Source organism: Eptatretus burgeri, chromosome 17 (assembly GCF_056783735.1).
Source record: "Eptatretus burgeri isolate ZD-2024b chromosome 17, Ebu_testis_v1, whole genome shotgun sequence".
Classification (NCBI taxonomy): domain Eukaryota; kingdom Metazoa; phylum Chordata; class Myxini; order Myxiniformes; family Myxinidae; genus Eptatretus; species Eptatretus burgeri.
The window spans coordinates 60,455,342-60,470,710 of NC_140977.1; the positions used below are offsets into that span (position 1 = coordinate 60,455,342).

General features: G+C 45.4%; 1 protein-coding gene across 9 annotated transcripts in view; it reads left to right on the forward strand.

Moving 5' to 3' along the window:
* Positions 1-15,369, forward strand: part of LOC147010272 (uncharacterized) — a 223,358-nt gene that overhangs the window by 103,221 nt on the left and 104,768 nt on the right. For all 9 annotated transcript variants that reach the window (XR_015052753.1, XM_085861342.1, XM_085861338.1 and 6 more), the window contains 3 exons: positions 3,631-4,066; positions 4,629-4,699; positions 4,968-5,097. Coding sequence is in view for 8 of the 9 variants with exons in the window: in XM_085861342.1 (XP_085717468.1) it covers positions 3,631-4,066; positions 4,629-4,699; positions 4,968-5,097 (637 nt within the window). In the remaining variant the exon portion in view is untranslated. The remainder of the gene's footprint in view (positions 1-3,630; positions 4,067-4,628; positions 4,700-4,967; positions 5,098-15,369) is intronic.

The window sequence follows — 15,369 nt, forward strand, 5'->3', positions numbered from 1 at the left end:
AATAATTCATCACTTTATAAAATTAAATAATTCTCGTATCCAGATCTGGATTTGGATCTTCACCAAAATCGAATCAATTTGTCCTTGTCACACACCCAACATGTCCAAGTTTCGTCTGAATTCATCGACAACTTTTTGAGATCGTGCTTTACGTAGTTTTTGGCCCGATCTCTCAATGGTGAAGAATCGCTTCAAAAAAATTCCAGACACGGATCTTCATCAAAATCAAATCTGTCTGTCCTTGTCACACAATCAACCTGTCCCCAAAATTTCATCCGGATCCACACACAACTTTTTGAGATATCTTGCACATAGACAGACAGACAGACAGAAAGGGGTGAAAACATACGCTCCTTCACCTTCAGTGGCGGTAAGGCCTGATCTCGATATGTTCGCGTGGATCCCTGATTACGTGTCGGAGGTATGCGCTCTACCGAGTGCCCTTCCAGACACAAAAATTCTCGAATCTGGATTCGGATCTTCAAAATGAATCCAATTCGTCCTCATCGTACATCCAACCTGTCTACCAAGTGCCATCCAAATCCATCCACAACGTTTTGAGATATCCTGCACCTAAACAAACAGATACACAGGGGTGAACACATTACCTCTGTCCATTGCAGATGGCGGAGGGAACTCGGCAGCACAGCTGTGCCCTCAGCCAATGATGCTACCTGCAGCCTTGTGCTGCAGACAAAGGAGGAGGATGCGGAGGTCTCAATGTGCCATTAGGTTTTAGAGGAGGGAGACAAGTTTGAAAATTAATTTTTGAGGTTGGCAAATGTCATTTTCTGGCTCTCTGGAGAGTGGACACACCCTTGTTGCAGACTTTTTGGAATGCACTGAGATTGCCTTCGGTCGGATTTGCCTTCCAGGAAGAAAAGGCAAATTGTTTCAGAGAAACTGCCTCACCACACGATTCAGTGCAGCAAGAGCGGGAAGAAGGGTGGAATAATTGAAGACAAGATGGGATGAATCTGTGCATGTGAGAGAGCAGGTTCAATCGTCTTTGGTTGCACAAATATGACAACTCCGTGCCCACCACATAACTTGTCCAAGGTGGCATTGCAATGACAGAGACCTGTGTTGTGCAGCATGCCCCATCTGAGCCCCACTTATCTGCATGTGTGGCACCACCCAAGCTGAGCCCAACTCCCACCCACTTGTGGTGGTGCTGGCCTTGCTCAGCCACGACCTCACCCCACATGTAAGCCGCACTGCCACCAGGGCTGAGTCCTACCCTGTGGTGGGCACACTGCCTCTTTGGCTCGCATGTGTGACTGTTACCATGGCTGATCCCTGTTCCCATTCCCTCGGTCATGCGCTGCCACCATCCCGGCGAAGCAGCCACCACCCCTTGATTTGCGATCATCAATTTGGTTTCAGACCAGGTCACTCTACCCTGGCTATGCTGCTTCTGCTCTCCCAACAATCATTGGAGATCCTCAATGCCAGACATTAAATTAGAGCCATATCCCGAGACATTTCATTTGCCTTTGACACGGTCTGGCACCCTGCCCTGCTCACCAAACTCTGTTCCTATGGTATCCAAGGTAATCTCCACTCGTGGCTCGCAGACTTCCTCTCCTGCCGCAGTCAACGTGTGGCCGGAAATGGAGTTCTTTCATCCCCTCTTCCTCTCCAGGCTGGAGTTCCTCAAGGCAGCGTTCTGGGCCCAGTTCTTTTTCTGGTTTTTATCAATGATCTCTCAGACTCTCTGAAAATCCTCTTTATCTCTTTGCTGATGACCACACCATCTGCCGTTCCATTTGTCATCCCTCAGCAAGCAGCAGCTTCTTCGCTCACTGCAGATCTGGGTAAAATCACAAACTGGTCCAACACGTGGCACATGTCTTTCAATTCTGACAAATCTCACACTCTCACAATGTCTCTCTGAAAGGACCGTTTCAACCCCCCCCCCCCCCACCCAACCATCTACTTCCTCAACTATCCTCTTGAAGTCCTTTAATTCAAGTTTCTGGGTCTCCCTCTCTGCCATGATCTTTCCTGGGAAAGCCACATTTCCAATCTGGCATCCAAAGCCAGTCGCCTATTGAGAATCCTCCATCGTGCAAAGTCCTTCCTTGGCCCACCTGATCTCCTGGCCACATACAAAGCTTTCGTCCGCAGCCTGATGGAGTACTCCTCTCCCCTCTAGGCTGGCGCTCCTGCCTCTCACCTTTCTCGGCTTCACGCTGTAGAAACCAAGGCATTTTGTATCATTGGTATCTCCCGCAATGAAGCTGAGTCTTTGGGTCTCTCACTCTCTCACCGCAGGCAGGTCGGTGGTCTTTCTGTCTTCTACCGTGTCCTCTCCGGTCTCGCCCCCCCCCGCTCTGTCTGCGATATGTCCGCCCCATATTCCCACAGGGCGCTCAATGTCCGCAACAACCCCCTTCTGGTGAAATTACCAAAATCACGAATCGCTGCTTACCTTCACTTTCGTTCCTCTTTTTCCTTGCCTTGAGAATGAACTCCCACACTCTCTTTAATCCCATTCTTCCCCCAGGTCTTCAAAACAGCCGTCCACCTCCACCTCTTATCGTCCCCCATCCAAAACCTCGATCATTTCTACCCCTGTTGATCCACCCCAAACCCACCCCCTTCAAATTCCCTGCTTTCTTTCCTGAAAGTCTCTGAAGTGTCTATCTTGTATACCCCGTGTTCCCCGCCCCATCTCTCTCCCTTCCACACATCTCCTAATGTTTCTGTTCCCCACTGTTTTGTCCTTCCTTCTCCCACCCCTCTTGTTTCCTGCCCCCCTTGCTGTGCGTTGTTGGCTCTCATACGAGCCTCGACAATGTATACAAAAAATATACAAACATCATCTCCTCACACGGACACCATTGCTGCCCTCTGCTGAACCCCACCACCTCCTACGGGTGCCATCACTGCTCCCTGCTGAGCCCCACCACCACATGCGGTTGCCACCGCCGCCACCCCGGCTGAGCTTCATCCCCTTTCGCAGCCTACTCTGCCACCGCACCCTGCCCGCACGAGGAGTTGGAATGAGTCGAACACCTCATGTGGGTGTTCCTGGCCTTGCTGAGATCCATTGACACCCAACCACCACCCTCTCCTGGGTGGCACTGCCACCCCACAGATTAGCCCCACTAACTCATCTGGTTTTCGCTGTCTTCCCTGCTGAGTATTAGCTCATAGCTTGAGTGGTGCAATTCATTGTCTCAGCCACACCTCCTGTCCCGTCCTGAGCTACACCCCATTCACGTGGGTAGATCGGTCACCGTGGCTGAGTTCCTTGTCCTCATCTGGGTGGTGCCACCATACTGGCTGAACTCCCTTTTCCCACTCACCCCATCACTCCCCCCCCTTCCACTCACCCCCACATCAACTACATCATGCAAGTGCATTGCTCGTATTTCTATTTATAAAATAGTTTTTTTTTCGTGTTGTTTATCACATGATAGCATTGTTTGTTTACATTTGTGAAACTTGTTTTCATTGGGACATTTTCATTGTGATTCATGATTTTAGTTGCAAATGTTAATTAAAAATCATCGTTTTTATTCCTGAAATTAATTTTCCAGATTTTTACATGTTCCGATGACCATGATGCAAACGTTTCCAAAAAAGAACGTAGAACACTAACTTGATTCATCTTCTTCTCAGCATTACGGCGTTGAATGCAGATAAACAAGAAAAGAAGTCCAAGAAGAGGGTCAAAGGTGCCTTAACTTTGGCTGAAATGCTGCAGCGCTTCCAGAAGGAGAAGGAGGCCATGAGGAACGCCCAAGCCACAGAGCAGCCTCCCACTAACACAGACCTTGCTGCTGGCAGCAAACAGGAATCATTCTCCTTGCCGCCTGTGGCGGCAGACAATGCCTTCAATCTGTGTGTTAACGTCAGTGATGTGGAGCTGTTGCTGCAAGCGGATCATGCCGTTCAGACTCTGAATTGTTTGGACTTGGATTTGGACAACCTTTTGGAAGAGTCGCCATCGGGAAGCCCCATCCAAGAAGGTGACAGCCAAAGTGTATACGTGATTCCGGGCCTGCCGGAAGGGTTGCCCTCACCGCTTGAGAAAAAAATCAAACAGTTGGCAGAGGTGAGATGGTCCTTTTACTTTTCCACCAAATTATTTTCTTTGTCAAGTGCTTTGAGATAAAAAAAAAAAATTTTGAATGGGATGAAATCGATAAATCGATCTATTGAATCTATTGAAGTCTGAATCGGACTCGCTTCATGAATCGAGTAAAATAAATGAGCAATAAGCTGTTTTTTTTTTTGTTTTTTTTTTGTTTGCAGTAGAGAGGCTCATGAAGAGCAAGGTAGAGCTGACAGTGGCCAAACATCAAGGGAATGAAAGAACAAGAAAAGAGGAGATGAAATGGTGAAACTTCTCCAATTAAGGTTGTTTTGTTAGGAAAGGTTAATGAGGGTAATAAAGATCATGGGTCAGAATTGGGGATGACGAGATGGTGGTGAACTGCTTGCTTAAAGCCCTGGATGGAAGAATAAGATGCAACAGCCTCTGGAAGGTGATTCCAGCAATCGATGTTGCCTCCAACATTCACTCCATGTTGGTAAGGAACTAAGAACCATCTCCATTTTATCATTATTATTTTTTGATAGGTTATTTCTTTTTGTGTTTATATCTGTCTATGCAGGCAGTGAAAATTGTTGAAGGTGAAGGAAAGCAGAAAACATTTCAAGCGGATATTAACAACATTCTTATGCAGTAAGTTGACATTCAAACTGAGGTTTGTATGGCGATGCTTCTTCTCTTATTTTCCTGGTTCAACTGTTGAATGATTTCAAGTTTGTTCATCGAGAGTCGCTCGATGTGTTTTCACCCAAAGTTGTTTCTGCAAATGAGTTACTCCATAAGTTAGTATCTTATTTTTATCCTTTTTTTTTCTTTTTTTCGGTTTCTTCTCATAAGTTTGATGCTTGCACTCATTCTGTGCCCATGTTCTCCGAAAACCCATCTTTGTGCTTCAACTCAGGATCGAGACGCAGGCAAAGGAGCTTAACGTTCAGCTTCGTACTGCCGTGTTTGCGCACTTGGCCTCTTTCTTACCCTGTGCAAACAATACTTTGACAAAAATGCTGAAGAAGATTCACCTCAATGAGCAGGTTTGTTGCCTTTTCTCAGGATTTTAATTTTTTATTATTATTATTTGATGCTTGTTTTGTGTCCCTTTGGTTAGTTGGATTCACGTGTGAAATTTTGATCATCAATGAAGACTGTGCGAGTATTTGACAAAAACCTTCCTCCTGTGAATGGTTATGGCAGTGCATTTACTGTTTCATTTACTCGTAATACCCCTGCTCTCTTTTGGAATGAAATATGGTGTCGGCGAATTACCTGCACTACGCTACGTCGACGGGTGAAAATTACAAGTATTCATCCAAAGGAGAGGAAAGTGGAAGACTACACTTTTTTTGTTGTTGTTGTTGAATCAACAAATATATTACAGGTCGGGGTTCGAGTATGGACGAGGTCCATGGTGTGGTTGCCAGACCTGCTGCTTGCCCTCTAACCCTGAGGCTGCTGGCCACAGATAACTCGCATGGCCCGACAGGTTGTTAAGCAATCTCGGACGCCGGCAAAAGCATCAACACCGAGCAGAGTTCTCACTTCCACAGCCAAGTTACCTACTCATTGGTTCAACTACCAGAGCTCGGGTCCACGCCCTCAGCATGTACTCTTATCACTGCCGAGCGGAACAGAGTGCCGTGCTGGCTAACCCACGGAACCAATCGGTGGGGCAAAACTTCCCGTCTCTATTTTGCACACTGTCGGATCGATGAAGGGAACGACACAAACGAGGCAGATTTGAAAGATGACTTTTACTTATTTATACACGAGCAAGGTGATAATTATGAAGCATGTATTTACAAGCAGGTTAAGACACGGATATCCTGGAATGGCCTACGTGGCACGATTTTGGAATAAGAATACTCCAGACAGTTTAAGGCAGGGGTTCCCAACCTTTTTTTTTTACTGGGGTACTATTTCACATGTTCGTGGTCCCACCGAGTACCACTGTACCAAAATTCACCTAAAATAGTGTTTATTTGCGATATAGATATGACAATGAGGAGTTAAACAATATAAACGATTCACAACTATGACATTGAGCAATCTGATCAGAACAAAAGAATGATACAGTCGGTACCTATTTGATTGTGTAAAATATCCAGTCAATGGGATGGTTGAGCCTGCTTCTTGCTCACAAGCAGGTCGATGTCAGGCTTTGTTTTGGATAAAGCGCACCGAACATCATGTTCAACATCCAGTAGGGATCTTTGTTTTGTTTTTAGAATAACGACTGATGAGAACCCAGCTTCACACAGCCACGTGGATGGGAATACTATGAGCGAATGAACAGCCAGGGCAGCTCGCTTATGGTAAGACCCCAACATTCCACACCAGAAGTCCGCAAGATTCATCTTGTCAAACTGATCTCGGGCTGTGGAGTCGTTCTAGAGATCAATCAAGCTTTCCTGCAGTCATGTTCCAGGTGGCAAATCAAATGCATTCATGCAAAATGGATTGCGAATCATTTTCAGATCCAGTTCCTTGAGATCCGGAAAATAGGAATTTAATTCCTCATCCAAATAAGCGAGGTGATCTTTTACCAGTTGTATGAACTCCCTTGGGGGATTCTTTTCACGCTTCCGAAGAATATCGGCTGTGCAAAAAAACATGACCACCACTCCCGCTTCGACATTCGTCTTCCACAGACGGAGTTTTTCCTGAAATCCCTTGACCTTGTCTATGAAGTCAATGATAGTCGCGCCAGTCCCCTGAAGAGACTTGTTCAGGGCATTTAACTGAGAGAAAATGTTGACCAAATAAGCCAGGTGCAATTCCCAGTCCGGGACGTTCAAAGCAGCGATGAAATCGACAGTCTTTGGTTTTCCATCGTTTTTGAAGATTTCACGAAGCTCAGTTCGCAGTTCAAACATGCGCTCCGCCATATTTCCATGGGATAACCATCTCACCTCAGTGTGGAAAAAGAGAACTTTATGGTCATAGTCAAAATCCTCGCAAAGTTTCTTGAAAAGTTGCGAATTGAGAGCCTGGGATTTCACATGGTTCACAATTTTGATCATGGTTGAGAGAACGTCAGTCAATGGCTTGGGGAGCGCCTTGGCTGCGAGTGCGTGGCGGTGGATCGTACAGTGTAGGCTGCACACTTCAGGAGCAACTGCCTTCACAAGCGTTTGGAAACCTGATCTGCACCCCAACATAGCTGGAGCACCATCTGTAGTACAGCCTTCCAGATCAACCCATGACAGCCTAACTTGATCAAAGATGGAAGACATCTCTTCGAAAATGTCCTTTGCTTTCGTTGTGGTTTTAAGCGGGCGGCAAAATAGTATTTCATGCTTGAATTTGGCTTTATGCACGTACCGAACTAACGCGAACAGTTGGGCACAATTTGCCACGTCAGTTGACTCATCCAATTGCATTGAAAACCGCATGGAGATGCCTTGATTTCTGTCACCACCTGGTCACGAATATTGGTTGACATTTCTTCAATGCGCCTCTGAACTGTGTTGTTTGACAACGAAAGAGAATTGAGCTTCTTGGCGCTTTGTACTCCCAGCATGAGACGTACGATATCCTTTGTCGCAGGAAAGATGAGGCTTTCACCGACGGTGTGAGGTTTTTTCTGTTCTGCAATTCGCAGTGCAACTATGTTGGATGCCTTTACGGACTGCTGTTGAAAACTGCCGCTGCCGTCGAAACGTGCTCTTTTCATGGCATTTTCCTTACGACAAAAAAATCATTGTCCTTGTCACTGTGTTCAGGATGAACAGAATCAAAATGGCGCTTCAATAGACTTGGCTTCATACATTGATTGCCGAGAACTTTTCCACAAATCACACACTGTGGAGCTTCTAATTCACCTTTTTGGATGGAAGTGAAGCCTAACTTGAGATAACTCTCCGAATATTTTCGCATTGACATGATGCTGGTGAACGATAACGGTAACAATAAGCAGGGCAATAAGCAATGATGACAGTGTGGCGTGTAGAGACAAAACGAATAATAAGACTTGTTCACAATGGCGGATAACAAACAGCTGTCAGTGTACATCAGCTTTCGATATAAATTTAATTATTGTGCACAAGCTGCATGAGAGAGAAGTAAAATAAAAACTGCGTTAAAAAAAAAAAAAGCACGCTGCCGCGTACCACCTATAAAGTCCAAATGTACCACCTGTGGTACGCATATCACAGATTGGGAACCCCTGGTTTAAGGCCGAAGTCACATTTGCCACGGCGGCCGTGGGGTCTACAAAATCTATGGCCACTAGCAATTATAGGGCGGCCGCAGTATTTCCATGGTCACACAATGTAGCAGTCACATATGTTTTTATTTTTCAGGTTGCCGCACGCGGTATTTATAAATTGTGGAGACTGAAAACGTGGGAGTGCCGTACTGTCTTTGATTTGATGTCGCACGGTGACCTTAGGGCGTTCCTGCGGCGGCCATAGAATTTTCAAGGCAGATGCAAGGTGCCTGCAAGCCAACCGCAGGGGGGCCCTAAGTAGAACGTTTGGCCAGACGGACGGTAACGAGTGGGTTATTATTATTATTATTATTATTTTTTTACCAGTTCTTTTGTTTCAGCTTGTCGAATTGCTGCGGCGAATGTAGAAATGAAAAAAGTTATAACTCCGCGCTATAATTCCACGGCGACCCCCACGGCCTGTAAAAGATAGCCCAACGGCGTAGGGCCACCCTGAGGCCACCGCAGAAACTCTGCGGCCGCCGCACGTTTCTGTCAATTCAGAGGGTGTACGGCCACCGTATCCTCGCCATAGAGCAAATGTGACTTAGGCCTAACCAATACTTAGAGGTTTAAATAACTTTTCCTTTATTTTAAACACTCCAAGTGCGTCAGTAAAAACCGTGCCTCATCCAGATACATGCACATGTCCTGTCAGACAGGGCAACGCTTATCTCCTCGCTCCTGTGCCTCAGGTCCAGTGCGACTGGCACTCCGGCAAAGAATCTCCCAAACAGGCAATCTGAGATGTACTTGCTCGATTGATACATCAACAGCCCCCAGGGCATCGACCACAGCAACGAACGCCCTTGCATTCTGTCTCTTCAAGCCGTTTAAGCTGGGCACGGTTTTGACAGAGCAAACTTCATGCAAACATCTTCCTCATTGGTGTGTGTTCGATGGGAGCAGGTGCAGCGATGGGGCTGTGGAGAATCCCCACATTCTCCCTGAGCGCCCCTGCTTATTTCACCCCGTAACGATTCTCATCTATCTATCTATATATTACTAAAACTCTCATCCTGTATCTATGTATGTATGTAGGTACTGTATATATGTGTGTATGTTCCCGAAATACAGCCAAAAAGGTACACGATAGTGCAAAACTTTTAGTGCCACCTTACTCACCATTCACCTGCGGTGTGCAGTATCAAGTTTCGTTCAAATTGGGCAGCGAAAAAAATAATTAAAAAATCAATTCCCGATTCAGTCAAGTACTCTTCCGGAGTATTTCATCAACGCAAACAACCTCGGCGGTATAGTTCGCTGGAGTTATCTTTTTATTTTTTTTTCTTGAAATGATTTTTTTTTATCAACCGCTGTCACAATGAGAGCCCAAGGGTTCACGGGTCATCTTGTATCTCTTAAATTTCTTTCTGCTTCAGTCTATATATCCCCCCCCCCCAACCTCTTCTCTTCAAATGGAATCAACATTAAATAATATATACGCTTCTACTTTTTATTAAAAAGAAATGGTTTAAAGAATGCATGTCAACCTTTTTAAAATGTTTTTTATTTTTTGTCCTCACACATGCTGCACATGTTCTGCTTTTCCACCATGTTGTCGTCCTCAAAAAGATGAGTTTTTTGAGGTTTTTGTCTGATCTGTCCCTCGTCTACAAACTTCCCCCCACTAGCCCTTCCCCCTCACTACCACTCATACAGGGCACCGTTTATCCATGCATTTAACAAGTGTTCTAATCCTCCATCCCATGAGCTTTATCTCCATATATCCAAATTCGGAATATTGAATCAGGAATAGCATCCACCCCCACCCCACTGACTTGAAAATTCATGTCACCCTCCCCCCTCCCCTTCTGCTTCCCCTTCACATCATCTCAAACCTTCCCCCACACCCCACGCACCCAGTCTTTCCCCTGCACCCCTCACTCGTGCAAATGTTCCCACATGCCCCACACACTCCAAAATTTTCCCACATCCCACACTCCCACATTCTCCCGCACCCACACTCAAACCATCCCCTTCACACCACCATGCCAAAGCCTCTCCTTGTCCCTATAAAGCCTCCCCCCCACCCACACCATCCAGCACTATCCCAATGCCTCCTCCCCTTCCCTCCCCCATGTCTAACTGTTTGTCTATGTGTTGTCCTGTCAATCCCAATCATGATTACTCCATCTACATCTCTCTCAGATGACTTGGACCAACTTTTAATCACTCACCAACCTCTTTCACCAGCAATGGCACTTTTGCAAATGACTTCTGTGATGCCATGGGACTGAATCAATCTAAATTTTCCCACTGGGATTTCTCCCAATGGAAAATTTTCCCTTCTGGATTTGGAAATGACCAACTTCCCTGCCAATGTATCTTGCTCATCCTCTGCCCCAATTGGCTCATCTGATCATGTGCTTGTGAAGGTCAACATCTCTGGCCATTCCAGAGAACAGCCTCAGTGCTGGTGAGTCGAGTAGTTCACTCAGGCAAACTGGTAGAGCCAACAAATAGCCATCATGATTCAGGAATGGTCTTCGATATCTCCCACTCCTGATATCAATTCAGCCTGGGAATTGTTCCACAGAAACCTGCTCTCTTTTGTGCAGATTCATTGGTTCACGAAAAAATATTTTCACGAAAAAATGTGACCACTATATTCGGTGTGGGTGTGTGGTGTGTGGTGTGTGGTGTGGTGTGTGGTGTGTGTGTGTTTATTTACAAGAATGAGCTTTCAAACTTGTGTCCTTCCTCTAAAACATGGTTGTGCCTTGTCAAGTCTGGTTCTGGTGTATGCCCCCCGTTCATCTTTTCCCTCTCTTCAAAAGGCACCGCAGCCGACTCTGCTCATGAGAATGGTGAATGCCTCAATTCTGTTTTTGCTTCCAAATCTTGTCGCTTTCTCTCTTGCCCTCTCTCTCGTACCCATCCTTCCCATTTGTACCCAACTGCTTCTGAATTCTATGTCTTTTGCACCTGAAAAGGTGGAAAAGTTTCTGACTAACTGGACCGGAAAGCAGTGTTTTCTTTGCAAGGCAGTGTTTTGGGCCCCACCCTATTCCTAATTTTCATTGGGTGGTCGCTTGACTACCGTTATTCTCAGGTTTTCCGTCTGTTTATCTATTTGCTTCTATAATGGACAGCTCTGGAGGCCAGAGGAGTCAACCGATTTTGATGAAACTTGACTGGTAGGTTCATACCAGGATCTAGTTGTATGCTTTTGAGCACCGTTGCTATGGACACCACCGTTACCCAGCAATGGGACTTTGAAATTTTTGAAAAAATCCGAAATTTTTTTTTCCGAAAATCAAAAATCGGCTTCCGTGCTTTTATGCGCACTATAATCAACCTCTTTGTCGAATATTTTCGGCCCGATCCGTCAAAAACAGTGACTCGTATGCAATTATATAGCGACCACCCATGTCACCTTCCGGCTTGTCCATGATCTTACTGACTGGAAAATCCTCTTTATCTCTTTGATTACTCCAATTTCTGCCATGACATCCCTCATCCTTCTTACAGATAGGCAGCAGCTCTTCCCTCTCCTCAGACCTTGACATAATCACAAACTGCTGAAAAGCTTGGAACATGTCTTTCAATCCTGAGAAAAAAAACACACACTCACACACCTATCACTTTGCCATTGCTGACAGGTCAGTGGTCTCTGTCTTCTTCCACCTCATTTCTGGTCTTGCACCCACTGCCCTCTCTGTGCTCTGTGCCACCCCCCCCCCCCACAATTTTTTTTTTACAGGACTCATGCTGTCAACCAGCAACCCCATCCGAGTGGGACTGCCTAAATTCAGAACCACTGCTCATCTCCACTCATTTATTCCCCTCTTCCCACCTGTGGAATCGCATTCTACACTCTTCAATCTCATTCTTCCCTGCACGTGTTCAAGTTGGCTGTTCACCACCATTTTGATCCCCCCCCTCCCCAACCTCTCCATCCAAAGCAATGATTTTTTTTCTACACCCTTTAAACCATTCTCTACCCCTCCAAAAATTTTGCTTATGTATCCATCTTGTCCACATCTGCATTCTCCCCTATCTCTCATCATTACCTGCATCCCATGTTGGATGGTCGCTCGACTACCGTTATTCTCAGGTTTTCCGTCTGTATGTATGTAATGGACAGCTCTGGAGGCCAGAGTAGTCAACCGATTTTGATGAAACTTGACTGGTAGGTTCATACCAGGGTGTAGTTGTATGCTTTTGAGCACCGTTGCTATGGACACCACCGTTGCCTAGCAACGGGACTTTGAAAAAAAAATTTCAATCCGAAAAATATTTTAATATATATTTTTTTCGAAAATCAAAAATCTGCTTCCGCGCTTTTATGCGCACGATAATCAACCTCTTTGTCAAAAATTTTCAGCCCGATCTGTCAAAAACTGTATGACTAGTATGCAATTATATAGCGACCGCCCATGTCGCCTACCGGCTTGTTTGTCTGCCTCTGTCTATCTTCTCCCTCTTCCCTGCTGTTAACATTTCCTTTCTTCTGCTGTTCCCTTTGTTTTGCTAACCTGTTCTGTGTTTTGGGTATTCCATGAACCTAGACCGTGCATCTATATTATATAATATATATACATTAGGGTGCTTCTAAAAAATGAATTTTTTTTTTTTTTAATGCGCAGAACCCGCCATTCAGTGAGGTTCCTACTAGAAATCATCGTGTTAAAATATTTTTTTCTTGAGTCATGTTCTTGAACTTGCCCAAGCGATGCAAAGTTGCACAAAGGGCATCAAAAACTTCCAAAAATGATTTTTTTCCTCTTTTCGCAGATCAATTAAAAGTTTATTTTGAGATCATCTGAATTTCCTGTTTTGATGGTTTAATTAATATATTCGTATCATTAAATGCATAAAAATGATATTAAATATTGATGTGAAGAAATGAAAATCAGCTCTTAAATTGCAAAATCTAAAAATAATGAAGTCCAAAATTCGGAAATGGAAAGATGTCTTGTTGAAAGTTGCGCAATCGCACAGCAGTGAGCGTAGCATTTCTTCATGCGTGCATGAATTAACGCGCAAGCTTGGCAAAAACTTGTTACTTTTCAATGTGTACTTACTACTCTGTAACATTTCCCACTCAACCATGATGTTCTTCTCTTTTCAGACCAGAAATTTCTGCATATTTTGGGGGAAATGGCCTCCAGAACTAGATCGAAAAAGGCCATTTGGCTGATTGGATCCCCTAATCCAACACTTCCTGGCCAGAAGCTTCCTTCTAAGGCTGAAGTTCTCCGCTTTTTGATGTTCCTTCATGTGCAAATGAATGAGACCCTAACTGCAAATGTGAATCAAACATCACTAGAGCTAATGAACATCTGGTCCACAGAGGGGATTCCTACTAAGCACCTTCCTGATGTGGTAGTCCATGTGCGAAAATTACACACAACGTGGCAGGGTTTAAAGAAAAGCATCAATCGGAAGACTGCTACCAACATAGAGAAACAAGACAATTTCAAGGCCGACCTGGATGAGCTGTTGGACATAGCTCACGCTTATGCTATGAATCTTATAAAAAAATCGATGAGGACAAGGAGTTTCTTGCTTCTCAGCGTGAAAAGGGGCATCCAGGAAAGATCGGGAGTCTTGACTACAAGACTGCCAGGACTTAAGAGAAAATTATGAAATGTAAGGATGAAGAGAAAAAGAGGAAACAGAAGGCGCTTTTGGAGATGGCCGCAACTTCTGAAACAGCCAACCTCCAGTCTTCCTCCTCCTCAAGCTCTACTTGAATCTAGTCCAAGTCGACAACCATCTTCTTCCATCCATCCAACCACCTGTGATTCCCAGCCTCCGAAGAGAAAACGTGGGACAACTGGATTAACATCTGAAGTAACTGAGGCCCTGGATAGAACTCTCCTTAGCGATCGTTCTGCAAGTCGGGTTCTAATTCCATTTGCCAAGCAATTGGGACAAGACATCAATAAATATTCTCTCAGTCCAAGTGCCATTCGTGCCACTCGTGTTAAGCACAGGAAGCAACGCGCTGAAGAGATAAAGCAGAGCTTTAAGGTTGACACACCCCTGGTAGTCCACTGGGATTCCAAGCTGATGCCAGACCTAACTGGAAGAGACAAAGTTGACAGGCTGCCAATTCTGGTCACTGGGAATGGTGTGTCAAAAATCCTGGCAATTCCGATGCTGAAAGACTCCAAGGCGGAAGAAACAGCCGCGGTCATCTTTTCAACAGTTCAGGAGTGGAACCTGATTGGACGTGTCAAAGGGATGTGTTTTGACACGACAGCTGGTAATACTGGAATCTGGGGTGGGGTCTGTGTTCGTATTGAAAACATCCTTGCTCATCAACTTCTTTATTTTGCGTGTCGGCACCATGTCTTAGAACTTGTTTTGGAAGCAGTTTACTCTTCTTCAGTCGATGAAGCATCCTGAGGGCCAGACATCACCTTATTCCAAACCTTCCGGGACTGCTGGCCCCATTTTAATTTCACGCAGTACTTGACTGCTGCTGATGATGCAAGCACAGCCACCGATATCCATCCATGGGCCAATTCTGTCATTCAGCATGCCCAAGAGCTTCTGAAGCAAGAGGAATCCCCGAGACGACAAGAAAGAACATCTCCAACTGACGATCATTTTCCTTGGAGGCGTCCCTTCTGGACATCAAGTTCCAACATTCAGGGCACCTGGCGCCGTTCACCGAGCGCGTTGGATGGCTCGTGCAATTTACTGCTTCAAGATCTGGATGTTTCAAGGGCAGTTCTCGGATTTTCCCACTAAACGCGCGTCATCATCCCGCAGTACATGTCGCACAGAACGCCTATTTAGCGGGATCAAGCAGGTCTGTCTTTTTGTTGCTAAGCACTATATCAGGGCCTGGTTCGACGCTCGAAATGCTGCTTCCGCGTCAAAGAATGACCTCCAGCTTCTTCAAGCCCTCCATTCCTTGAATCATGCTGCATACAAAACAATGAGCTGCCATCTGTGGTACCTGAGCGAAGTTAACGTCGGCCTTGCACTCTTTGATGACAACTTAGATTCATCAGAAAAGATCGCCATGGTACTAAACATGAAGGACGTGGAGGGTTCAGAGGATCCATCTCGACGAGACTGGCTTCCCAATCCAGAGGGAAAGAAGTTTTCTGACCTCTGCTCCTCCCAAACAAAAAAA